The sequence below is a fragment of the Lutra lutra genome, chromosome 9 (genome assembly GCF_902655055.1).
Source record: "Lutra lutra chromosome 9, mLutLut1.2, whole genome shotgun sequence".
In the NCBI taxonomy this organism is placed as follows: Eukaryota; Metazoa; Chordata; class Mammalia; order Carnivora; family Mustelidae; genus Lutra; species Lutra lutra.
In genome coordinates this window covers 77,552,471-77,579,814 of record NC_062286.1, presented here as the reverse complement: position 1 = coordinate 77,579,814, position 27,344 = coordinate 77,552,471, and the positions used below count along the sequence as shown (strand labels likewise).

The 27,344-nt window shown below is 36.1% G+C and overlaps 1 protein-coding gene across 1 annotated transcript in view; it reads left to right on the top strand.

Annotated features, from left to right (window-relative positions):
* Positions 1-27,344, top strand: part of LRPPRC (leucine rich pentatricopeptide repeat containing) — a 105,622-nt gene that overhangs the window by 10,032 nt on the left and 68,246 nt on the right. Inside the window, exons 2-14 of the mRNA XM_047744610.1 lie at positions 3,410-3,609; positions 5,178-5,300; positions 8,306-8,427; positions 8,536-8,594; positions 9,758-9,844; positions 10,667-10,793; positions 11,150-11,294; positions 11,791-11,936; positions 12,188-12,293; positions 12,375-12,482; positions 18,966-19,084; positions 20,566-20,659; positions 23,625-23,691. Coding sequence (XP_047600566.1) covers positions 3,410-3,609; positions 5,178-5,300; positions 8,306-8,427; positions 8,536-8,594; positions 9,758-9,844; positions 10,667-10,793; positions 11,150-11,294; positions 11,791-11,936; positions 12,188-12,293; positions 12,375-12,482; positions 18,966-19,084; positions 20,566-20,659; positions 23,625-23,691 — 1,503 coding nt within the window. The remainder of the gene's footprint in view (positions 1-3,409; positions 3,610-5,177; positions 5,301-8,305; positions 8,428-8,535; positions 8,595-9,757; positions 9,845-10,666; positions 10,794-11,149; positions 11,295-11,790; positions 11,937-12,187; positions 12,294-12,374; positions 12,483-18,965; positions 19,085-20,565; positions 20,660-23,624; positions 23,692-27,344) is intronic.

The following is a 27,344-nucleotide window of genomic DNA, read 5'->3' as shown; positions in this document are numbered from 1 at the left end:
GAGAGAGAGATCACAAGTAGGCAGAGAGGCAGGCAGAGAGAGAGGAGGAGGCAAGCTCCCTGCTGAGCAGAGAGCCCGATGTGGGGCTTGATCCCAGGATCCTGAGATCATGACCTGAGCCGAAGGCAGAGGCTTAACCCACTGAGCCACCCAGGCGCCCCTTTTTTAAACATTTTTTATTTTGAAGTGATCTCTGCACCCAACATGGAGCTCGAACTCACAACCCCGAGATCAAGAGTTGCATTTACCACTGACTGAGCCAGCTAGGCACTCCTGCAGTTTTGAAATTTACATATTAATCAGTTTTCGTTGTTGAACAATATTATTGATTGCACACTCACCTGAACTTCATATGGTCTGGATGATTTAAAATAATGTTATTTTGTGTTTGCCTAACAAGGGTATAGTTCAGTAAAAACTGATCCAGTAGATACAGGTTCATGGCCAGAAAAAACCTTTGAAAATAGAGGATAAATATTTAGGAGTGGTACATATTTCTGTAGTTTGTAGGTGGTTAACATTTAATTAATTCAGCTCATTTTAACAAACTAATCAATTAGCCATCTATAATGTGCTGAACGTTAGGTTTGTAAAAGTAAGAAGACTTTGTCTTAGTTAGTGTCCTGATTTTTTTCATTGTTTTCCAATTTCTTTACATAGATAGAATCCTTGAAGGCCAGAGTGCTTGTGATTTGTCCCAGATCGTGGTGGTAGAGTTTCTGGTCTAGCATTAAGTTACTGCCTTTGTGATTTATATAATCTTGTGGTGAAACTTTTGGTATAGCTTTCTTTAATGTAGCATCACATACTCAATTATTCAGTTTGTGACTGGTTTTCCAGGTTAATAACATAGGCTAAGAAACCAGCAGTTTTATTTATTTATTTATTTAAGATTTTATTTATTTATTTGTCAGAGAGAAAGAGAACACAAGCAGGGGAAGCTGCAGGCAGAGGGAGAAGCAGGCTTCAGAGGGAGAAGCAGGCTTCACGTTGAGCCCAGACATTGGTCTCCATCCCAGGACCCTGGGATCATGACCTGAGCCAAAGGCAGCCTCTTAATCTACTGAGCCACCTAGGCATCCCTCTTTATTTATTTTTGAAAAGATTTTTTTAAAAAAATTTATTTATTTATTTGACAGAGATCACAAGTAGGCAGAGAGGCAGGCAGAGAGGAGGAAGCAAGCTCCCTGCCGAGCAGAGAGCCCGATACGGGGCTCGATCCCAGGACCCTGGGATCATGACCTGAGCCAAAGGCAGAGGCTTTAACCCACTGAGCCACCCAGGTGCCCCGAAAAGATTTTTTATTTTATTTGAGAGAGAGAGAAAGCACTAGCGGGTCGGGGAGGAGGGGAGGAGCAGAGGGAGAGGGAGAAGCAGATTGTCGGCAAGGCAGGGAGCCCTGATTGGGGGGAGGGGTTTAAGGGTGGGGAATGGCTCCATCTCAGGACCCCAGGATCTTGATCTGAGCGGAAGCCTGAAGCTTAACGGACTGAGCCACCCAGGCATCCCAACAGTTTTATTTTTAAACTCACTACTTTGTAAATATTTTTTGAGTAATTGTGGTAAAGATGTGCATATACAAGAAAAATGAGGTTATCATCCTGAAGGCATCCCTGGATTAGTAAGTATTTTTACATCATACTTCGTTAATATGTGCTTTGTATATATTACTTAGTTATACTTATTGGCTGCTATTGGAAAGTTTAAGGTATTTTGGGATAAATGCATAAATCTTTGCACATTAGAAATTTTGTGTTAGGATGCCTGGGTGGCAGGCGGTTGGTTAAGCATCTGCCTTGGGCTCAGGGTCATGATTCCAGGGTCCTGGCATCAAGTCCTGCATTGGGCTCCCTGCTCAGCTGGAAGCATGCTTCTCCCTCCGCAACCCCGCCTACCCACCTTCCCACCCCTGCTCATGTGTGTGCTCATGCTGGCTCTCACGAAAATTAAGTCTTTTTTTTTTTTTTTTTAAGATTTTATTTAATTATTTGAGAGAGAGAGAGCATGAGAGAGAGCATGAGAGGAGAGAGGTCAGTGGGAGAAGCAGACTCCCTGCTGAGCAGGGAGCCCGATGTGGCACTCCATCTCGGGACTCCAGAATCATGACCTGAGCTGAAGGCAGTTGCCTAACCAACTGAGCCACCCAGGCGCCCCGAAAATTAAGTTTTTAAACAAAACAAAACAAAAACCAGAACATTTGTGTTAGAAAGTGGTGTTGGAATACAGAGTAAATTTAAATTTGATTCAAAGATTTATGACAGGGTTATCCTCACACAAAAGGATTATTTTTAAGTTTGATATTTGTAAATCAGGTACAGCCTGTATTTCTATAGTATGGAATACCTCTGCTTTCATTGTTTTAAAGCGTTTGGCTTACGCGCTAGGCTCTGTATTAAAATACTGAATGGTTTAAAGGTTTTTGCTCTTTATAAACACACATGTACTAGTCTGACCTTTCCCAATAGACAGACCCTTTTTTTACTTTCTGAAAAGTAATGATGTTTAATACCAGAAATCCTTTTAAAGATTGTATTTATTTATTTGACAGAGAGAGAGCATAAGCAGGGGGAGCGTCAGGCATAGGGAGAAGAAGGTTCCCCACTGAGCAAGGAGCCTGATGTAGGGCTCAATCCTAGGACCTGAGCTGAAGGCAGATGCTTAGCCAACTGAGCCACCCAGTGCCCCTAGATATCCAGTTTTATTTTTTATGATTGTAGTTGTTAAGATAAGTAGAAAAGTATGTAATCAGCAGGTTGATAAATGGAAAGCAGATATGAATTGGGGACTGAAACATTGTCACTATAAAATGTTTCAAATTTATTTAGACAGATTGGAAATTCTTTTGTCCTGAATGATTCTTTAAAAAAAACCTGCATAATTTGAACTTGGACATTGGTCTTTTATTAAATTCATAATGAGATTATACCTAGAAAACATTTGAAAGCAGTTATCAGAATTATATATATATATTAGATCTCTTGTCTCATTTGTAGAGGTGAGAAGAGCTTTGTAGCATAAACTGCCTCATTTTCTTTCATTAACCTGGTTTTGCTTAAGGGAAATTAAAAAAAAACACTTAAAGCGCACCATATTATTGTCTTAGTTTGAAATGATTCTGTGCAGAAGGTTTTCAAGACCAAATCAATTATTTAAGGGATTTACTTTGCATACTTGTGTGTACATGTGATTTTATTTAAAGCAAAAGGCAAAATTTCTTTCTTACACTCTCAGCATTTTTGCTTTTGCACCAGAATTTAGGTATTTGGTATTTAGGAGTATTTAATTTGATATTTACCTACCAAATTAGGTTATTTGGTAACCAATAAACTTTGTATAAATTTTGCTCAAGAAGAGAACTTGTATGGAAGGAATTGTGTTAGTTAATTACCAATTGTGTTTCATTTTATAGAGGGCTACTGAACCAAGCCAGGCGATATGCCATTGCTGTTGAGAAAAAGAATTATCTTCAAGAGGAGCCTGCTTCTTTTCATAGAAGGACTGCCAATCAGTTTGACTGGGCTCTAATGAGACTGGATAATTCTGTCCGAAGAACTGGCCGCATCCCAAAGACTCTTCTACAAAAAGTCTTTGACAATACCTGTAACTCAGGTATTTGAAAATTTTCTGTACAAAAAGTTGAATGTCTTAATAAATACCTGTTTGGGGGCAGGCTCACTGTAGAACACATTATTTGATATTTTCAATTTTGTTTGTTATTTTTTTGATCATCACGATTTTATGTTATGATTGTGATCTTTTCAACTCATCAAGGCAAAGTTTTTGAGTAAAGCATTTTGTTTTATATGTTTATTTCAAAATCAGCAACGAAAAATGGGTCTTTCTCCTTTCCCCAGTTTATAAGAGAGTCACTTTCAGTGGTAAATTGTCTTGGCATTATCGTTTTTCTTACCTTCCATTGTATAGTGTCTGCTTTCTCTAAGATGCTTATGTATGATAGATTTCCAGAAAGACTGGTAATCCTTATTTCCCTTTCATTTTCACTTAGTTTTACAATCTGTTTGAGCCACTTTGATAATCCAGTAGAAGCTTGTGGACCTTCTTACCACCCTCCCCCCCCACAAGCCCACATGCAAACACACTCATAATTTTGCATCTAGTTACACAACATTCACCAACTTCCTAAAGCCCATCTGGATTTCATTCACCTTAAGAAGCTGTGGAATCTAATGATGAAGGGTATCAAAGGAAGTATCAGTTCTAATTATGTGCACTTAAAGGCTAGTGTATTATTTTCTGTTTTTGATTTATTCAGTTGTATGACTATTACTGTAGTTACATTTAGGACATTTTTATCTCCTCAAAAAGAAGTCTCCCAAATCCTTAGCCTTTATCCCCTAACCCCTCATCCCTTCTAGCCTTAGCGACAACTAACGTACTTTCTGGACTTACAGATTTGCTTATTATGGATACTTTATTTAAATGGAATCATACAGTAAGTGGTTTATTTTTGGTTTTGTTTGGTTTAAAAGTCAGCTTTCAGGGCCATGTTAGATACATGGAAAAAGGGAGAAGGAAGTTTGTATGGTTTTGTAATTGATTGTAAACCTAAATTTGATGAGTTTTAACTGTACTGCATTTTACTATTTTCTTAAGATACTAAGAAGCTTAGCCTTTGAATTGCAGTAAGCACTGCTTATAAATTCAGTTCTGGGTATTTTTATATGGCATAGAGTCTTGCAGATTACATAGATTCCTAATCTTAGCTTCCCTTAGAAAACAAACTAATTTTATTTTATTTATTTATTTTTTTAAGATTTTATTTATTTATTTGTCAGAGAGAGAGAGGGAGAGAGCGAGCACAGGCAGACAGAGTGGCAGGCAGAGGCAGAGGGAGAAGCAGGCTCCCTGCTGAGCAAGGAGCCCGATGTGGGACTCCATCCCAGGACGCTGGGATCATGACCTGAGCCGAAGGCAGCTGCTTAACCAACTGAGCCACCCAGGCGTCCCAACAAACTAATTTTAAAAACATAACTTTTAGTAACATTGTAAATGATACTTGTAGATTTGGGTAAGGTTTTTTTCCCAGCTTGTGGGTACTTCTAATACTGTCTGAGGCAGGAGATTTTTGAATATTTACAGGTTTTGGTTTATGTTTTGATACTTATCTGTATGATACTGCTACTGCGTTAAATATTATCTGTTCTCTTTTTTCATAGGTAGCCCAGGTGGTAATCAAGCCTTGCTTCTCTTGCGCAGCTGTGGTTCTCTCTTGCCTGAACTACAGCTGTCAGAGAGAACAGAATTTGCTCATAGGATATGGGACAAACTTCAGAAATTGGGTATGATTGTTTAAAAATATATGTATATGTAAAAGATGTAGTTTTTTTTTCTTTTGGTAAATAATTTCTTTACATAAATGTTCTAATTCAATTTTATGGAAGAGCTACTTGGTAATATTTATTTGGTGAGTTATAGTGACATCTAGGGGCATTAAGAATAAAATAATTTACTAATGTAGCATTGTTTGTCAGCTATACTCAAATGAAAAAAATGAAATAATTTTCATACAATTTTTACTCTTTATGGTAAGTTAAAAAAGAACCAAAAAAAAGGGCAGTTGGTTTGTCAAAGTTAGGAATGCACATATCATTTGACCAAGCAGTTCCATTTGTTAGAATATGGTACAGATATTCTCAAATGTGCAAAAGGATATCCTTTATTGTAGCTTGTTTGTAATAGTAAGAAATTGGAACCAACTCTAGGGTGTCTCGCTAGGATTGGTTAAATAAATTATGGTGGGTTTATGAAATGGAATACTGTGCAACTTGTTAAAAAAAAAGAAGGAGTTCTTCTATACTAATGTGGGTGTTCTCCACAATATAAACAAAAATTAAGGTGCCTTTAGAATTTTGAGCTGTGAACATTGTATCTGTTCAGAAAATAACATAATTTATCTCTTTTTCATTAATATATAGTGTATTATTTGCTTCAGGGGTATGGGTCTATGACTTATCAGTCTTAAACCATTCACAGTGCTCACCATAGCACTCCATATGCTCACCATAGCTCACCATAACCTCCCTAGTGTCCATAACCCACCCCCCAGCAACCCTCAGGGAAAAGAACATAATTAAAAAGACCATTAGATAAGATCCAGTGTTTAATCCTCATTTTTAAAAATCTTAACAAAAAGGGGCACCTGGGTGACTCAGTTTGTTGAGTGTCCAACTCTTGATCTCAGCTCAGGTCCTGATCCCGGGGTTGTGAGTTTGAGCCTTGCACTGGGCTCATGTAGCACATGGAGCCCACTTAATAAAAAAAAAAAAAAAAAAAAAAAGAAGTCTTAGTCTTAAAAGAGAATAGAAGGATGCTTCTTTAACATGTTGAAATTTAAAGCCAACAATCAATATCATGTGTGATGGCAATGAAATAAGACGGGAAACAATACTAGAAATTACTGTTTTTTATTTTACTGATTTATTTTTGAAATTACTTTTTGGTTTTTTGTTTTGTTTTGCTTTTTAAAGATTTTATTTATTATTTATTTGACAGAGATCACAAGTAGGCAGAGAGGCAGGCAGAGAGAGAGGAAGGGAAGCAGGCTCCCCGCTGAGCAGAGAGCCTGATGCAGGGCTCGATCCCAGGACCCTGGGATCATGACCTGAGCTGAAGGCAGAGGCTTTAACCTAGTGAGCCACCCAGGTGCCCAGAAATTACTGTTTTTTAGATGATGTGCTTATTTATCTGCAAAATCCCAGAAAATCAATTTATAATAAAGTAATAGGAAATATTAAATGTTTAATAATCTATTGATTTTCCTAGTTAGAAAGCAGAATGCATAAATTTATATTATGTGACATACCTAGTCACAAATATGTAAAATGTCTAGGAATATCCTTCAACAAACATGTTGTACATCTATGGAAAGATCTACAGAGTAAACACAGACTCACCTCAGTTCTGAATTCATCTAGAATTAATCTTGATGACAAGTTTGTTTTTTAAGAGTTTTTAAAAGAAAAGGTGAATATTGGACTTCAGAATGGGAAAGAGTTTTCTCAGTAAAAGAGCAGCAGAAAAGTTGAAGATAAAGAATTGATTTCATAAAAAGAAATTTCCACGTGTCAATAAGTCATGTAACTTAAAAACACATGTGGAACTGGGAGAAATATTTGTGAAATAGATGGACCTTCCTTCACTTTTAGGGCTGTAACCAACCATTATTAGAGTTCAACTTGAATTGATGATGTTTTAGAAGTTTCCAGACACTTTATGGTAACCATGTTGTGTAATCTTATTGCAGATGTTGAGTTGCACTTGGTTCCCCTTAAAGCCCTATATAACCCATTACAATGGTTAACAGATTGGCACTCAGGGCAGACCACCTGCATTCAAGTCTGTGGTCACTTTCAAAGCCATGTTGCCTTGGGCAAGTAGAAGAGTCAGTTTTCCTCATCTATAAGATTGGGGATGAGAGAAACTGTCTCAAAACTGTTGTGAGGAGGAAATGGGACTGGATCTAGATGCAGAGCACTTAGCACAGTTCCTGGAACATAGTAAGCACTCTACATGTCTAGTAAGATAAACATTAATTTAATAGAATAGATCTCTGCTGTCTAGAATCTCAAACTGACACCAGATACTTACCACAGGCCTGTGGTGCTACTGGCAATTAAGTAAAGACACGAAATTTAATTCATACAAACTTAGTAAAAACATATTGTCATCATGATGACATAATGTCATCAGTGGGTAGAGGAAGACTGAATGGTAACCTTGATCGATGGGGCCTTAGGCAAGATGGACCTGGAAAGAAAACAAAGGGTTTTGGAATAGGGGTAAATTAACAATAGCAGACCAGTAATGGTGTTCAGCAACTGGAAGTGGAGCCTTCAAAGAAACACTTTGAGTAAGTAAGCAAAGTTGATAGTACCGCCCTACTTGTGTAAAACAACTACACAAGACATAGTCTATCTTGGTGTGTCTGTACTGTGGCAAGAACTGCTTTCTGTCGAAAAATCTTTCAGTCACTTTAAATACAGAGGTATTGTCAACATTTTCCAACAGGAAGGGAATACTGTGCTTCATAAATAAGAGACCTCAACATCTGAATAAGCAGTTACTTGTAACTGTACAGTAATTCAGTTAGTTAACTGTCTTAAATGCTTAGCTTGCTGTGTTCTGACAGGATTTCTGTATAGATGGGACTAAGTATGGGGTGAAATGCTGAAGTGATCATTTTATCCTTTTTGTTTGTTAAATTTTAAGTATGTATATTTTAGTTGTGATAAAGGGTTTGATTTGGGGTACTTTTCTAAAAATTTGATTTAAATTTTATTTGTAGGTACTGTGTATGATGTAAGTCACTACAATGCTTTACTTAAAGTCTATCTTCAAAATGAATATAAATTTTCACCAACTGACTTCTTGGCAAAAATGGAGGAAGCAAACATTCAACCAAATCGAGTAGGTAGTTGCTATTTTAAATGTTCATTGGTTATGGCACTTTTTTTTTTTTAATCCCAGGAAAGAAATAGTATTTAAAAAATATTAACTGGCCCATTTCATTGACAGGTGACATATCAGAGGTTGATTGCTGCGTATTGTAATGTGGGAGATATTGAAGGTGCCAGGTATGGAGCTCTATAAATATGTTTAAGCAAGCACATTTGTAAATCTTGTAAGCCTAGAATATATTCACTATATTCACTCCTTTTCTTTTTTTTTTTTTTAAAGATTTTATTTATTCATTTGACAGAGATCACAAGCAGGCAGAGAGGCAGGCAGAGAGAGAGGAAGAAGCAGGCTCCCCACTGAGCAGAGAGCCCGACGCAGGGCTCGATCCCAGGACCCTGAGATCACGACCTGAGCCGAAGGCAGCGGCCTAACCCGCCGAGCCACCCAGGCGCCCCTTCTTTTTTTTTTTTTTTAATTAAAGTTTCTTCTTAGGGAAATTACTTCAGAAGTATCTTATTTTATTTTTTTTTTAATTTTTTATAAACATATAATATATTTTTATCCCCAAGGGTACAGGTCTGTGAATCACCAGGTTTACTCACTTCACAGCACTCACCATAGCACATACCCTCCCCAATGTCCATAACCCCACCCCCCCCCCCAACCCCAGAAGTATTTTAATCTAGCAAATTTGGTAATATGACTTCGATAAAATATAAAATTGTGTAGGAGGAGAAAGACAAGTGAATATTGCTATTTTAATTAAAAATTTGATTACCAGAGCAGAGGTTTAAAGATGCTGAGGTGTATAGAGTTAGCTTTAGTCTTCGTAAATTGGTATCTTCTAAAGGAAATGTCCTTAGCCATTTAAACTGTATTCATTTATAAAACTGACAATATTCTCTCTGTCTTGTTGATTCATATAAAATCAGTTGTGACATTTATTTCTTTGTGTAAAAATTACTGCTACTTTTGGATGGAGGTTTTAGGAAAGAAAGGATAAATTGAAATGTTTTAATTACATGGATTTTATTAAACTCTATGCTTTTTTTTTAGTACAATTTAAAAAAAAAATTTTATAAACATATAATGTATTATTAGCCCCAGGAGTACAGGTCTATGAATCGCCTAAACTCTATGCTTTTTAAGGTTAATTAGTAGTATAGAAGAAATAATCAGGTTTTAAAAACTTACCCGCTATTTTTACCAAGAGAAGTTCAAGTTATATAATTTAATATAATGGGAATAATTTCAGGGAATGAGATCTTATGTACTTATTTTGTAAAAGGTGGTTTTGAGGTATATTTCCAAGGAATGTTTTCATTTCTCTTTATTGCAGCAAGATTCTCGGATTCATGAAAACTAAGGATCTGCCCGTCACGGAGGCAGTTTTCAGTGCCCTTGTTACAGGGCATGCAAGAGCCGGGTAATGTTCAACCTAAGGTTTTATTCTCAAGCAAGGTTTAAATTAGAATAATTTTAGAAGATCCTTAAGCCATGTTTATCTACTCCTTCAAAAATTTTGAGTGTGTGAGATAGAACATGCAACTTTTAAATGACTTATTAAATACAACTTTGATTTAGAAAATTTCAACTTTAAAAATTGGGCCAGATCCAAAGTAACTGACTTTGTAAAGTCAGTTCTCTTATACAGCTCTCTTGATACCGTGGAAAACAATTTCATTTTTTTTTTCTTTTTAAGATTTTATTTATTTATTTGACAGAGAGAGAAAGATCACAAGTAGGCAGAGAGGCAGGCAGAGAGAGGGAGGGAAGCAGGTTCCCCGCCAAGCAGAGAGCCCGATGCGGGGCTCGATCCCAGGACCCTGAGATCATGACCCGAGCTGAAGGCAGAGGCTTAACCCACCGAGCCACCCAGGCGCCCCAACAATTTCATTTTTGAAGGATCATTTCCTAAATGTTATTCTTCTTAGAAAAGTAAATTTGAGTCATAGCATACTTGATTAAAAAAGGACACGTTAATTTAAGGTCTATGTGATTATTATGCAGTTTGGTTTTTCTTTTGAAAAAGTTGCCTGTTAGTCTTTTAGGTGGTTTTTATTTTTATTTCAGAGACCTATAACCATTTTAGTATGTACTTGCCCTTTTCTGATGTCCTTTGCTAACTCATCTCAGTGGTTCATAAGAATTTTTAATAAGAATCGGGTAGTACATTTTAGGTTGAATTATAATATTACATTGGGGAGTATTGTAGTAATCTATCCTCTATTCTTTGAATAACTTCCAGAGATATAGAGAATGCAGAAAATATTTTCACAGTGATGAAAGAGGCTGGAATTGAGCCTGGTCCAGACACATACCTAGCATTATTGAATGCATATGCTGAAAAGGGTGACATTGACCGTGTAAAGCAGGTATGACTTATGTCATATAAATAAAAATACTTAAAATCACTTGTATAAAAAATAAAATCATTGATGTAAACTTGTGTTCCATTTTGCATGAAGCAGAAAAGTATAGTTTCTATCTATTTTTAAAGGTATTTCTTATAGACACTAGTATTGAAGGAGAATTTTTATAGTGTGGTACCTTGGTGTTGATTCAACAGTTATTGCTGAAATATAATATTTTCTGCTTTATAAGAGAAGTCCTAAACCTTTAGATAGTATATGTTCCTGATTTTTAAAATCTTGGTATTTTAATTTATTTGGCTTTAATGAAAAAATACTGGTTTCTAACTTATTCTTCTAATTTCTGGAACTGCCTACAGACTCTGGAGAAGGTGGAGAAGTCTGATCTTTACCTTATGGACCGTGATTTATTGCAAATTATTTTTAGTTTCAGTAAAGCTGGGTATTCTCAACATGTCCCAGAAATTTTGGAAAAAATTACATATGAAAGAAGATATATTCCAGGTAGTTACTAAAAATTTATTTTCATGATTTTTCTAAAAATCTGAATTATACTTCTTTAATATCAGGGTATTGTACATGAACATAGGACTCTTTTAAAAGTCAGCTTAATAAGCTAAATAGCTTGAGTTAATGAGCACGTCAGAATGTTTTGATTTGGAAGTGTTCCTTTCCTTTTTTTTTTTTTTAAGATTTTATTTATTTGACAAAGAGAGAACATAAGCAGAGGAGCAGAAGGCAAAGGGAGTGGGAGAAGCAGGCTCTCGGCTGAGGAGGGAGCCTAATGTGGGACTCGACCCCACATCATGGGATCATGACCCGAGATGAAGGCAGACATTTAACCAGCTGAGCCACCCAGGCACCCCTGGAAGAATTTCACTATTATTTAGGCAGATAGTCCTTTTGGTGTTTGTACTTTATAAGTTTGTCTTTCGTAGTGATTGCAGTATAAAAATATTATTCAGTTCAGTAACAGAAAATGTCTTTGTTCTCTTCCCAGATGCAATGAACCTCATTTTGCTTTTAGTCACCGAGAAATTGGAAGATACAGCATTCCAAATTTTATTAGCATGTCCTGTATCAAGGGAAGGCAGTCTGAGTGATTTTGGCAGTTTCTTTTTGCGACACTGCGTGACTATGGATACGGTATTCTGTCTGTTTTTACTTTGTAGACAGTGTAATAGGCAGCAAAATAAGAGTCTACAAAATGTAAGAACGTATTATGCGATTAGACCAATTATAAGCATTATGAAAACTTTGTTTCTGTGTGTAAGTTGATGAGGTAGAAAGAGGATGAGAGGTTCAAATTTTTCATCCCAGGAGTGGCAGAATGTTTGCAGAAGGTCAAATGGTAGGATATTTGTGGATCCAGCTGATGTGGTGCCTTTTTTTCCTAGCCTGCAGAGAAGCTGAGAGACTACTGCAAGAAGTTAAAGGAGTCCCAGATGCACACATCTCCTTTGCAGTTCACACTTCAGAGCGCTTTACTAGCCAATAAAACTGGTACTATATTCTCATCATTAAAACTGACACAAAAAAGCTTTGCTGAGATAGCTATGTAATATTTTATGGTATCTCTTGCAGATTTGGCAAAAGCTCTGATGAAGGCTCTGAAGGAAGAAGGTTTTCCTGTCAGAACTCATTATTTCTGGCCATTGCTAGTTGGACGTCAGAAGGAGAAAGATGTTCAAGGTTAGGTTTTGCCTTTCACAGATTTGTAGTGGTTCAGAGGTCCAGAATAGGTTTCTACACACATCTAGTTGAAGTCTTTGGGAAGGCAAACTTATTTCTGAGTAGTAGATCTTCTGAGAAAATAGAATTGATTTAAATCACAGTCAGGAATCACATAAGCATTTTTTTTTGAAGGTTTTATTTATTTATTTAACAGAGAGAGATCACAAGGAGGCAGAGAGGCAAGCGGAGAGAGAGGGGGAAGCAGGCTCCCCACCGAGCAGAGAGTCCAATGCAGGGCTCGATCCCAGGCCCCCGAGATTATGACCTGAGCTGAAGGCAGAGGCTTAACCCACTGAGCCACCCAGGAGCCCTTCACATAAGCATTTTTAAAAACATAGTGGATTTCTTTCATCCTAATTTCACTTCTGACTTATCTCTGATCTTGATATTCAAACTTGTGGGTGTAGTTTTAAGAAGTTCGTTATTTTTAAATTTTTCAAAAACTCTTTAGTTCTTGATTTTGCATATACCGTTTGAAATTAGTTTGTCTAGCCTTATTCAAGATAAAGTTATGCATAATCAAGCCATTTTCTTTGTGGACCAGTCTCCTTAACTGAGCCGACTTACAATAATAGGAAAGACAGCAAAACTTTTATTGTAAAATGAGTGCTCATGACCTGACAGCCTGCTGATTGAAGGACAGAAATGTTCAATCTTTCAGGTTCTTAAGTACGTTTAAGCATTTAGCATACTTTCCCCTTGTACACATGGGATGCCTATAGGATATGAATAAGAATTGAACAAATATTAAATTTTAGAGTACAGTATCTAATTCTTTGGTTTGCATTATTGGTAATTCAGAAAGAGTAGTCTCATAAAAAGATGCTTTTAACAGAAGTACTTCCCCCTTGGGGAAACAAAAAATGGTCTTTTTCATTTTATCTCGCAATATAATGTGCTTTAGAATGAGATGCAGAGTTGTTAGTATGACATTGGGTGACAAACAAAATGCACAAACAACAAAAAAAGTGCTTTTAGCAGACTTTCATATTGCAATTTTATTTTAAATATATAGTCGTCTCCTGGTCTAAAGGAAATAGTGAAACAAGTATTCCCTAATTGTTTCTGGCTATAAAAGTCTCAAAATCCTTTTTAGAAAAATCTTTGTGAAAACAATATGCTAGTCGATTAACTCTTTGCTTATCTTCCAGTTCTGAAAGCTCCAAGAAGTAACCTTTAACCTAGTATTTTTGAACCAGAGAAAGTTTACATCATTCCATGAAAATCTTTGGGCATATTGGTATTGTCCATTTTTACACAGATAAGAAAATACTTTCGAAAACACCCCCTGTTGAAATATTTGTCATCAGAAAATTTGCTTTCTTCAACCTTACGACTATATCTAGACTTCAACTGGTTACCACATTTTTTAGCAACTTAGTAAACATGAAAGAATTCAGGTAATTTCTTCCGATAGTTATAGCTGGAACTAATAGACAAGTGGGCTTTATTTTCAATCCATCCTTTCTTGGAATCTTATCATTTAGATTTCAAGAGTGCCTTGTTGAAAGCTCACTTCATATTAATGAAACAACTGAGAGGGGCAGAGAGATTTGATGACCAACCTTTGGTTCCACACTTAGCTCTCAATTGTGCTGGGATTAGAACTGAGGATTTCTGTTCTCTTAGACACTTTTTTAAAATACCGTAACCCCCACATTAAACATTTTTAAGTGTTACGCTGTATTTATTTTATAAAAAGTCTTAACTAGTATAAGTTAGATGCCGGTTTTTGCATTAAGGACGTTTTAAAAAGTCCTGTCAAGTTTTTTAATCAGGGAAGGTTTTATCTGGAAAAATATAAAAACTGAGAAAGGTACAAGACAGTGTCAGTTGTGTTGTAGTTTTTGAAAACGAGTTTCTCCTTTGCAGGAGGCCCAGAAATATAGTTAAGTGTGTATTCTGCAATTTCCCTTCATGTAATAATAAAATGGTTCTACATATTCTATAAGGTTTCTTTAGGGTAAGGTAAGAAGGGCATGTTTTTATTAGTGCAATGAATTTTTTCTTCATCTGGGAAAAATCCTATGTAAACTGGTAGAACAGAAGAAAATTAATGGCTGCCATGATGGAGCTTGTAGAGGAGTGTTTCTCGTAAGGACTAAATAAAACCCTTTGGGAAATCAGAGACAGGTATTTAGAGATCAGATCAAACTGAACCAAGAGTTTTCAGCAACATTGTGATGATAGCATACTGAGTTCTGGAACAGTTCAGCCACCACCAACCCCTAAGAACGATTCTCTGAGTGACTTCCCCATGGCTTACTAGTATTTTTCTCTGGGGCACAAATGGGAAAGTCACCACTTACAGTTTTAGCACATTGGCCCAAATGAGAGGAAATAACCCAGAATGATTGAGGATTTACATCTTTGGGTATATTTGGAAAACACAAAAATCAGAGTATGGAAGGGGTAAAATATAGAAGGAAGGACCAATATGAAAGCTTAAATGCCAGTTGAGTAAAGGGGTTGAATAGAGACTACTTCTCCAAAATAAGGAAATCGCCTCTAATAGAGTGAGTACCCTGGGTAGAGTCTAAAGTCATGTGGAGTATCGCTTCTCAGCCTTTTGGCTAAGATCAAGTGTAAAGTCATGTGGAGTGAACAGTTACAGTTGGTGAAAATTGTTCAGGTAAACCATTTATCTTTCCTAAAAGTTTGAATTTTTTCAGTTCTCTCTTTTTTTTTTTTTAGATTTTATTTATTTATTTGACAGAGAGAGAGATCACAAGTAGGCAGAGAGACAAGGCAGCGTTGGGGGGGGGAATGCAGACTCCCCGCTGAGCAGAGAGCCTGATGTGGGGCTCAATCCCAGGACCCTGAGATCATTCCAATTTTAGTATATGTGCTGCCGAAGCGAGCACAGGACCCTGAGATCATGACCTGAGCTGAATTGAAGGCAGGGGCTTAACCCACTGAGCCACCTAGGTGCCCCAGTTTTTTCAGTTCTTATAAAACTTGCTGAATGGAGACTTTCCTCTAGATTGATAAACTTTGTCATTACTGTCTTTGAAATACTTCTATTAGATTGGCTTAGTCTTAGTTTATGTTTTCTACGTTCACAGAAGTTTGGGATCCATGTTTATATTTAAGTTAATATATGATTATTTTAGTCTTCTTCCTTTAAAAAGAAACACAAATTGTATTTTTTAGGAGGAGGTAAGTATGTGAGATCAATCACGTTTTTTCTCCTTGTTGATAAATGTTTCTGTCTGCCTATGACTCAGTCAATTCTTGAAGTAAATATCTTTGTATGCTCCCTCAGAATGCCTGAGGGAGTGACTGAACTTACTGGATTAGAAGGTGTGGACCCAAGGTTTTCCTAAACCAGCTTTAGCTTCAGTTAGAAAAAGACCTAAGTTAAAAATGCTGGCAGTACAGGTCATCTAAATGAGCAGAATGCACTCCTCCCTTTAATACACATCATTGGAAAAATGATGAATTAAGAGAATAAAATGTATTTGAAGCATAAGTATTGGGGTGAAGTGTTTTGTACAGAAATAGGACTCTTCTATTTAAAATCAATTTGTTGGCCTATTTTCAAACATTAGAAAATCAAATATATATTTACCTTACTATGCTACATTTATTCTCTGTATCATCTAAGGAAATATAAAAAATTACTAGGGTACTTTAAGATAGCTAAGATATTAAATCATTATTGTTATTATTAACATTTATTTAGTATTTTTAGGATTTCACACGTTTTCCTTTAAATGATGACCCCGAGAGCTAAGTAGAGAGATTTACTGTCATCATATATTATGGACAAGAAGCTGCTAAAAACCAGTTTTTGGTGGCATATTAAGGACTTGATCCCAGGTTCTTATTCCAGGAAAAAGCAGAGGTTTTTGCATATTTTGTGGTGGTACAAGCACCTGCCAGCAGCTATGAGACTTGGTTTCTTATTCAAGGTATGCCTTTGGTCTTGGAGCACTCACTTTAACACTTTTGTTAAAATAAAGATTGTTTGACTCCTAAGACCTTCCTGGCTTTATTTATTACATAGAGAAGTATATCACCCCAGTAGATTGACTTGAAAGCCTTGTTAATACAGTTGACCCCTATACAACACAGGTTTGAACTGCCCAGGTCCTTTTATACACAGAATTTTTTTGTTTTCTTTTGGGATGAATACAGTACTGTAAATATTTCTCTTCCTTACAGTTTTCTTTTTTTTTTTAAGATTATTTATTATTTTTATTTATATATTATATTTATTATTTATTTATTTATTTATTTATTATTTATTTGACAGACAGAGATCACAAGTTGGCAGAGAGGCAGGCAGAGAGAGAGGAGGAAGCAGGCTCCCCACTGAGCAGAGAGCCCGATGCGGGGCTCGATCCCAGGACTCTGGGATCATGACCTGAGCCAAAGACAGAGGCTTTAACCCACTGAGCCACCCAGGTGCCCCTACAGTTTTCTTAATAACAATTTTTTAATCTAGTTTACTTTAAGAATATAGTATATAATACATAGAACATACAAAATATGTGCTAATCGACTGTGTTATTGGTCTGGGTTCTGGCTAACAGTAGGTTATTAGTAGGTGAGTTTTTAGGGGGTCAGAATTTACATGCAGTTTTTCTATTGCACTGGAGCTGGCACTCCTAACCCCTGTGTGTTCAAGAGTCAGTTGTTGATACTGATCAAAACTGAGGTGGTACTATTATTCTTTTTGTTCAGTATGTTCTGTTTTTCTTCTTGTCCTCAGTCTTCCTCTAGGCCTAGACCACAAGAATTTCTGCCTGTGGGTAATATTTATAATTGTTGGTACTTTGTTTCTATCCCTTCACTAGGCCTAGACCCTTATAGGTCAGAAAATTGTTCCATTCATTGAGTGACTTGACACACGTTGATTGGCTTAATCTAACACGGGTGGCAGTTAGGAAGGATTAAACCAAGTATTGTGTGTGTGTGTGTGTTTAAGATTTTATTTATTTATTTGACAGAGTAAGACAGGGAACACAAACAAGGGCAGTGGGAGAGGGAGAAACCAGGTTCCTTCCAAGCAGGGAGCCTGATGCTGGGCTCCATTCTGGCACCGTGGGATCATGACCTGAGTCAAAGGCAGACGCTTAATGACTGAGCCATGCAGGCTCCCCAAGCCAGGTGTTATTTGATAAAGTATCTAGATGGCACATTTCTGCTATATTATTCCAGATGTGTAAGCTAAGAAATTACGGCTCAGAAAGGTGACATTACTTGTTCACATTTGCATTGCCATTAAGTGCTAGAACAGGGTTGAAAGCTAGGTCTCATTAAACTTTGAGCTTTTTTTTTTTTTTTAATTTTTAAAATTTTATTTATTTACTTATGTTTTGGTCATTTCACCGAGAGTCTTACCAGAAACATAGCTACTTACTTTATACTATGGTCATGAAAGCAGTCATTATTGGTGAGGAAGGACATTGAGGATATTAGATTAAACACAAGTCTATTACAGGCCATTGAAAAGCAACTACCTATATGCCCTCCTCTCAAGTACTTAGTAATCTTTGCATATGAAGAAGAGTGCAGTCTGATTTGCCATTTTTTATGGTAGTTACCCATGTTATTACTAGTAATTTTTAGTGAATTGTTAGAAGAATACTTCTACTAAGTTTTGCTTTCAAGTATTCTTAGGCTTGTTGGACTAACTTTATATGCATATTTTCCTAAATTTGTCACTAAACATGTGCTTTGTCTTTTGAGGGTTTTTTTTTCCTGTATAAATATCTTAAGAAATATATTTAAACATCTAAGGTTTTGAAGACCCATTAGGTGATTTTAAATATAATAAACTGTTTAACCTGAATAATAATCTGAATTTTATCTTAAAAAACGTGCAGATATTCATAACGTAGTCACACTTGCCTCTGTATTTCTGTATGCAGCGGGAACTTTACAATCAAGTATTTGTACTGGAGCTCATTATGTAACAAGTTTATAGAAATATAATTTTTCTGTGGGGTATATGATAGGGTAAAAACAGGGACTTCCAGGGGGAAGCTTTGGGGTTTTTTGTTTTTGTTTTTAAGATTTTATTTATTTGAGTCCCCGCTCATCCTGCCCTCTGCAGCATTTATTGGGTCCAGTTTTCTTGTGTCAGAAAATCTATCACTGCTCTGTAACAGCAATGATGTTTAATGGCCTCTGGTCATTTGGGAGACAGAGCATGAGGCATTTTGCTTAGTTATTTTAGACTTTCTTATGGCTGTCATTTCTAGAATATTTCCTTAGCACTTGTTACTTAATTAATAGATGAAGAAAGGAGGAATTAATTTTTTTCATTTATCGTATTTCCTACTTTTGTTGCTTTTTTTGCTTTCTTTTTTAGACAAACAAAAGGAGTAGTTTTTCATACGTTGTGATTCAGAAAGTAAATGAACTGAACTTTCTGATCTTTTGTTCATTCCAAGTGCTTCATCTGTGTGCTTCTAAATTTAAATCTTATAGGTGTAATTGAAGTTCTCAAGGCAATGCGTGAAATGGGAGTAAGTCCTGATCAAGAGACATATATAAATTATGTGTTTCCATCCTTTGATAGTGTGAGGTCAGCTCGTGCTGTTTTGCAGGTAAGTATAAGCAGGTGTGGTTTTAATTTCATAGTTAAAGAGAGTTCTTTCCTCTTTCATTAGTGGTAACCAAAAAAAAGTCATTAAGCTTACTAAAAAATGGTCATTGTCTATATAGTATTTTCTAAAGCTTTGTAAAAATACTGGTTAGTGTGAAGTCTATAGTGGTTAAACTTAAAAAACTTTTAAAAGGTAAAGCAGCATTTCTTGTGTGTTGAAAGATGATAGGCCAATATCGGGGGAAAATGTAAATAAAATAATAGATGTTCCTTAATCCCACTTTACCGTGTAACTGCAGTTTTCATTTTTTGGTCTTTACTTTTCACTTGTATATGAATTTTCATAATATACTCTTAGTATATGTACTTCTCATTTTTTTTTTAATACTCTTTTGTTTGACTCCAAGGCATTATTTTCCTACCCAGCATTTCCTGTTCCCATCAGAATAGGCAAGGCATTTATGAAGGGTCACAGGAAGAAACTGACTTGGAGCGTGCATTGGATCAGCAAGGGTTGTACTTTCCACTTGGAAAGCAAATTGCTATACAATTAGGAGCAACGTGGCAGAGCACCAAACACTTTTAATAAGAACTACTTTGTTCAAAAGATCTGTTTCCTAGGTGGTTATTCACATAATGCCTAGATTTTTCTAATATTTTTGGAGTGTTCTTTTCTTTCATTGAAATAATTACATAATTACAATCCTCTTAAAGGCAGAGTATATGTCTTGAGTGTCTTTTACTTCTCTTCCCTAAGTACTTTAGAGTATTTTGAGCCTGTGCTATACATATTTTACTGTTAAAAATTATATTTAAAAGAGTAATTTTCCCACATATTATTTCCCCAAAACCTGCTTTTTTTCACTCGGCATTTTCTATTACAGTATGTAATTCCACCAATTATTTTTTATGGTTGCATGCTGTTTTATTTTATGGATATACCATAATTTATTTTTAGTTATTGCTTACTACTGATTGGGTGGTTTTAAATATTGTGCTATTATACAGTGCTTCAGTAAATGTGTTAGAACTGAATTTTGGCTCAGAAACTTAAGTTATTAAAGAAGTGATGATGTTGGGACATGTGATTAACCATTTGGAGTTAAATAAAATTAAAATTGATCTTTACCTCACTGTATATCCCAAAGTATCACTTTAGATCAGTTCACTGTTTTGTTGTGAATGAGAGATTTGTTCTAGTGCCTTCAATAGTAAACTTCCTAGAGGGAAGGCGTTCTAAGGGTAACATATTATCTGAATTTGAAGATAAGCATTTAATTTGGAATGTTGGAACTCTATCTTACAGTTTTTGCTAAAGTTCTGTTATTCAGTTTACATATTGTTCTAGAAAATTAGTTTTTTTTTAAAAGGAGAGATTATCAAAGAATGTGGTGATATAAAGAAATGGGAAAGCGGGTGATTTGGTATATCAGGATATTTTTAGCTGAGGTGTATTATCACTGAAATATGCTTTATCCCTAGGAAAATGGATGTCTACATGAAAGTAATGTATTTTCACAAGCTGAATTGAGAAATGAAGCAATTAATGGGAACTTAGCCTTTATTTTATCATTTTGTAAGTATGAAACATTAGCAGTAAACCTGACAGGTATTGATTTCCGTTACTACTAAGGGCATACAGGGTAGTTCATGCCCTCGACACCTACCTCAGGGAAGGTCAAGGTAACTTTATGTGTTTTTTATATATTTTGCTTAAGTTAGACTGATAAGACTGTTGATGAGTTGAACTTGTGGATAATTTGGAGATAATTTTATTTTATTTTATTTTTTTAAAGATTTTATTTATTTATTTGACAGAGAGAGCGAGATCACAAGTAGGCAGAGAGGCAGGCAGAGAGAGAGAGAGAGGAGGAAGCAGGCTCCCCACTGAGCAGAGAGCCCGATGCGGGGCTCGATCCCAGGACCCTGAGATCATGACCTGAGCCGAAGGCAGAGGCTTTAACCCACTGAGCCACCCAGGCGCCCCTGGAGATAATTTTAAAGTTAAAAAGACCTAACTAAAAGTCAATTTAGCTGCTGATTATGGGACCTGGAATGGGTCTTTTGTTTAAGTTTCATGAAATGGGGTTAGTTACTTATCTACCTTGTGGGAGTCCTTGTGGGAAAAAAAAACAAAAACCATTTGAGCTATTGTTTCTGAAAGTGTTTTTTAAACTAATTCCTATTATAGCCATTGTTAAATGAAGCCCATATCCTAGTTCTCATTAACCAAAACATAGCAGATATTTACTAAACACTTGGAAATGCTGTGGTGCATTATAGTACTCATCACGTGTCAATAAAATTACCTACATTGATAAGATGAAGATGGGCAGAGAGAGGTTAAATGATTTGGTCAAGGTTAGTGATTGAGTGAGAACCAAAGTCTTCTAATTTTAACCTTATTGTTCCACCCTACTACAGTTTACTAAATAAGACATTTCTTAAAGTCTTCATTTTTGAATACATCTATAACATTATTTGACCGTTTTTCTAATCTTGTGGAAAAGATGTCATTTAAAAACAAAACACACAAACATCAGTTTCCAAACTCCTAAAATGTTAGCAGTTAAGCTCAGATTAATGTGTACTCAAATTGTATAGGTGAAAGCATTGTAAAAACCCTATTATTGGTATTTAAAATGGTTCATCTTAATATTGGAAGGGCGAAGTGTTCAGTCTGAAAAATGGTGACTGTTAGAGGTTACAGTTATTTGAGTTAAAGTTTGGGTTTTAATGCCAGCTCCTATCTGAGGATATTGATTTTGCCTTCCACTCAGAATAATATATAGATTTGCCTTACTGACAGGATGAAAACAGAAGCATTAGCAGAGGAATCTGGGTACACAAGGTGCATACATGAGAGCTGCCTTTTCCCTTTATCATACCATCCTTTGCACTTCGTTGTCAGCCTCGAGTTTTCAGCCTTGTTTGTTGCTAAGGAAACTAGATGCTTTTTGTCAGCAGCCTTCATCTTGCTGAGATGTTTCTGGTCACCTTTTTAATGAATAAAAATTTGACAGTATTCTGTAAAATCCCAATTTGAATAGTATAAAAATAACTTTTTAAGAGATTATGTATTAAATTTGAGAAAGAAAAATTCCAGGAACTCTTAAGGAGTACTTCAGACTACTCATGTCAGTGCCCTCCCCTCCTGCTTTGAGTTACAGGTGTTTGAAGAACAGTTCTATAATTGTTGGTATTCACTGTGAGGCAGCTCCTAGGTAGGCACTTCTGGTTACTGCCTCACAAGGAATGGCAGGTAGTAGAAAACAGTACTGGCTTATCTTGATCTAGTTTGTGCGGTAGTAGGAAATATTTTCCCACTTGGGTTTGTAGGCATGGAAAATTAATTTGATTAAGCAGAGTAGAGGTTGCTGAAAGACACATAGTCATGTCTACTTTAAAATTCCTTGAGTGAGTGAATGCTGAACATTAAAAAAATGATTTTTAGATTTTTAAGTGCTGCATAAAACCGCTGAGAAACTTGTGCTCAGGGATATAACACTTGATCTAAAACAGTTCTCCTTGTGTGTGTGAGTTAAATTTTTATTCATATTTAGGAGAGATGAACAAATACTCTTAAAATCCTCTGTGACTTTTTCCTTGAGCTGTTTTTTGTTGTTGTTGTTATTGTTTTAAGTTACCCAGATATCTTAATCTTTTCTAAACTGTATTCTGTTTTCAGAATTTTATGTGTACTATGACCTCCTCTCTAATTCTGTCCATCTTGGATCGTTTAGTAGTCATATGACATGTGAAGAGATTAAATCGGTTACTTTAACATGGCACCATTTTAATACAATGACAGGGAAAAATAAAATCAGGAGATGCCTACTTTGATTTTCGCTCTTGCTTGTTATGGTAAGGGTTACGTGAATCAGGCCTATGTGGTAAGGCAAATCAGGCTTACAGTGTCAGCTTTGAAACATACAATATAGAGATTTTTAAATGACAAAATGAATAGTACAGCAAACAGATACTTAGAAAAGTGAAAGGTGACTATAAATCAGTTACACAACAGAGGTAAAGACTTGTTTTGTTATGACTCCGGGTTGTCACTCCTACATGAATGAAGTCATTGATCACAGTGGACAGTGGAATGACAAAGTGTGAATGGTTCAGTAGAACCCACTGCTGCTTTGGAAAAAGAACTTTTCTCCTTTAAAGGACCGAAGTCCTGTAGGGTAGTTATAGTCTTTTCCTTCACAGTGCCACATTGTCTAATAACATACAGTTTGGTATGTGTACCAGACCGACTCTCAGTGTGCTGGTAGATGATTAGTTATTACCCTTTATACCAAAGAATATTTATAAATTCAGTAGTTGTATATATTCATGAAAATGAAGTAAAAATGTTTTTAAAGGGTAGCTTATATTGCAGATATATATAACTATTATCTAATTAATTTTGTATAAGAACATTTCCATTTTAAAAGTAAAATTTCCAAAATGAAAATTAAAAGGTTATGTGTTTCCAAAGAAGTAATAATTTGGGGGATTTTGGTCTGGGTTTTAATTATGATCACTTTCTTTTGCAGTGGAATCAAATACACAGCCTTTGTCATTCGCTTCTTTGAGAGGCAGTCTAAGTCTAGGCTTTAGGAGGTAAGATGCTTACCTTATTATATTCTTTGCCTGATTTCTCCTGTTTTTGTGACCTCTATAAGGAAAGATTTAGATATTCTTATTTTCCAATATACCAGTTGCTAAAATAATCATATCTGTGTTATTCTTCCTACCAACGAGTTGACTTGAATGTAGGCAGTCTTTTATATCATCTTTCCAAAAATACCCACAAATTTGGTAAAATTTGTGTTTCAAAGAAGAAAGCACTGTTTGAAAATGGAGGGTTGGAGTTACAAAGTTGTATGTGTGTTTGATTGTTTTGAGTATTTAATTTCAAAGTAACTTTAGTCAGTGTAATACTGCTGTCTTCTTTGTGCTCAGGGGTTGTTAGTGACCTTTTTCCCTCTCAATTTTGTTATTTTTTTTTTTTAAGATTATTTATTTCTTTGCGATAGAGGAAGAGCGAGAGAGAGCAAGCATGTGCATGTGCGCGCATGAACAGAGATGGGGAGGGGGCAGAGAGAGAAGTAGGCTCTCCACTGAGCAGGGAGCCTGATGCAGGGCTCCATCCCAGGACTCTGGGATCATGACCTGAGCTGCAGGCAGATGCTTAACAGACTAAACCACCCAGGCACCCCTCAATTTTGTTGTTTTGAAAATATTCAGACATTATGAGTTGAAAGAATATTAAAGAAAAACCCTACATACCCTTTATGTAGGTTCACCATTTTTTATATTTTACCATATTTGCTTTCTCTAAACACTTTTTCTAATATATATACACACAAGCACATATGTACATAGACTTTTTTCTTTCTTACTGAACCACTTGGAGCTGTCGACATCAGGATACTGGATCTTTCAGCTTCTCTCTCGTAAGAATAAGGTCATCATCTTATAATCATAATACCAGTGTCACTCCTAAAATAATATTCTAATATCATCTAATATACATAGTTAATGTTTAGATTGTTTTCCAAAAACCTCTTTTATGGCTGTTTTACTTTCTGATTGAGGATTCAGTAAATACATGCATTGCATGTGGTTGCTGTCTCTTTATTAATCTAGAACAATTCCCCTACCTTTTTCTGGTTTTTATGACCTTGACTTTTTTGAAGAGTCCAGGTTACTTTCTCTGTAGATTTGTATTCATCTAATTTTTTTCCAGTATCAGATTCAGGTTGAATATTTTTAGCAAGAATATTTGATAGGTGATGGCATCTCCTACTGCAGCAGGAGATATAATGGTGGTGCCATCAGCTAAGTATGATCACTTGGTTATGCTGGTGGCCATACATATCTCTTGCAAAGGAACCTCATTCCCTTTGTGATTAGTAAGAAGTCGATGGGATGATACTTTGTGACAGTGGGTCTGTCCTGTTTCTTAGAACCTTTGATTCAGCGGTTTTAGCAGCCATTGGTAGCCTTGTTGAATTGGTTGTTTACACTGGTAGTTACAAAAGAACGAGTTTCTAATTTTGTCATTCTTTTTGTATTAATGTTAATGACTTCTGATATTAAAAAGCTCAGTAAGTTTTAGCCTGTTTGTTGTTGGGAGCAAGGGTTTTTCTATAGACATCTCCAGGTACTCCATGGCAGGTAAGGAGAGGTAGAACAGGTTAGTGGGATTCCTTGTTACTTCCCTTTCTTTAGCCAGTTCAGTTCTGCTCTTTTCAGGGATAGTTTTGTGTTAGGTTAACAAACAAGCAAACCAAGGACTGTGCCTTTAAAACTAAAGTTTGAAAATGCAGAATACATAATCAGCTGGATAAAAATGCTAGTAGAGCTGGATTTTTAAGAAAGAACCCGTAAAAATAATTAAGCTCCCATAATGTATTATGAAGTGAAGCATAGTAACATTGTTATTTGTCCTTGACAAATGTCTTGAAAGGTTTTTCATATAAACTTACAGGTCATGTGTATTTCCTTCTTTAACTCGATTAATGTTATGTTACACTTTTTTAGTCCATTTGAATGGCAGTTGTCATATTTCACATGTCCTACCTAGCCTTTTTTTCTTTTTTAAGATTTTATTTATTTATTTGACAGAGAGAGATACAGTGAGAGAGGGAATATGAGCAGGGGGAGTGGGAGAGGGAGAAGCAGGCTCCTTACCATGCAGGGAGCCCGATGTGGGACTCGATCCCAGGACCCTGAGATCACGACCTGAGCCGAAGGCAGGCGCTCAACCCACTGAGCCACCCAGGCGCCCTACCCCTTTTTTTTAAAATTAACATATAATGTGTTATTTATTTCAGGGGTTCAAGTCTTTGAGTCATCAATCTTATATAATACCCACGGCTCAATATAACACATACCCTCCCTGGTGTCGATCACCCAGTTACCCCATCCCTCCACCCCTGCACCTCTCTCGTCCCACCTCCCCCGCCCTCCAGCAACCCTCAGTTTGTTTTCTGTGATTGAGTCTCTTATGGTGGGGCGCCTGGGTGGCTCAGTGGGTTAAGCCGCTGCCTTCAGCTCAGGTCATGATCTCAGGGTCCTGGGATCGAGCCCCACATCGGGCTCTCTGCTCAGCAGGGAGCCTGCTTCCTCCTCTCTCTCTGCCTGCCTCTCTGCCTGCTTGTGATCTCTGTCTGTCAAATAAATAAATAAATAAATAAATCAAATCTTAAAAAAAAAAAGAGTCTCTTATGGTTTGTCTTCTAGACTTCTTAAACAAGGTACTTATAGACTATAAAGTTGATCCCGTGTGATGGGAAAAGATCAAGTTATGTATTCTGATACATACCTGGGTCATTCATTGAGCTCATAAGTGCCTTAATGATTAAAGTATGCAGAGTTGCTTGTCCCTCCAGTAAATGCATCTGCTTGCTGCATTCTCTGTTTTTGCTTTTTAATTTTATGTCATCATCATTGCTTGTAAGAGTTTTTGCTGTCACTGTTACAACTTTCAGTATATTTGCTGTAAGTAACCTACACACACTTAAATAATTTGCTGTTTTTGATTTATTGTGGGCTGGGAAATTAGGCATCCTAAATTATGGTTATTTGGGAAAATAAATGGTTTAAATAAAAGCATTCGTATCTTTTGTTACTATTTTGTAACAGATTTTGTAGCAGCTGTTTGGATGATTAGAACATAAGCTCTGTGTTTGTTTGGTTTATTGCACGATCTTCAGTGCTTAGATTAATACCTGGCACATGATTGGTACTGTTGAACTAATTACAGAGGCCTTTTTACAGAATTCCTGTGTGTTTAGGCATTGCCTTTAATTCAGCAAGTATTTATTGTGGAGTTTGGAGATGCTGTTGGGGATCAGGCTGAAATACGGTAAACAACATAGTGGAATGTGGCCTTTATTTTGAGTAAAGTAAACTAATTTGTGCAGTGTAGAGGCTTGTTGGAGGCAGAAGTACATTTAGAATGTATTTTAATCCCAGATATATTTCTCATTTCTGAAAATTCAGTTTGGATTTTTTAAAATACATTTTCCATATCTCCTTAACATGCTTATTATGCTTTTTTGTTCGTTCTTGACTGTGTGGAAATGTTATTGATAGATGTTTTGATGTCTTTGTCTATTAATTCTATCATTTGTGTCATTTCTGGGACTATTTATTTGGTTAATTTTTTTTTCTCTTATTGTACATCATATATTTTTGCTTCTTGGTAATTTCTGATTGGATGCCTGATATGGAATTTATTCTGCTGAAGGTGGATTTTTTTTTTT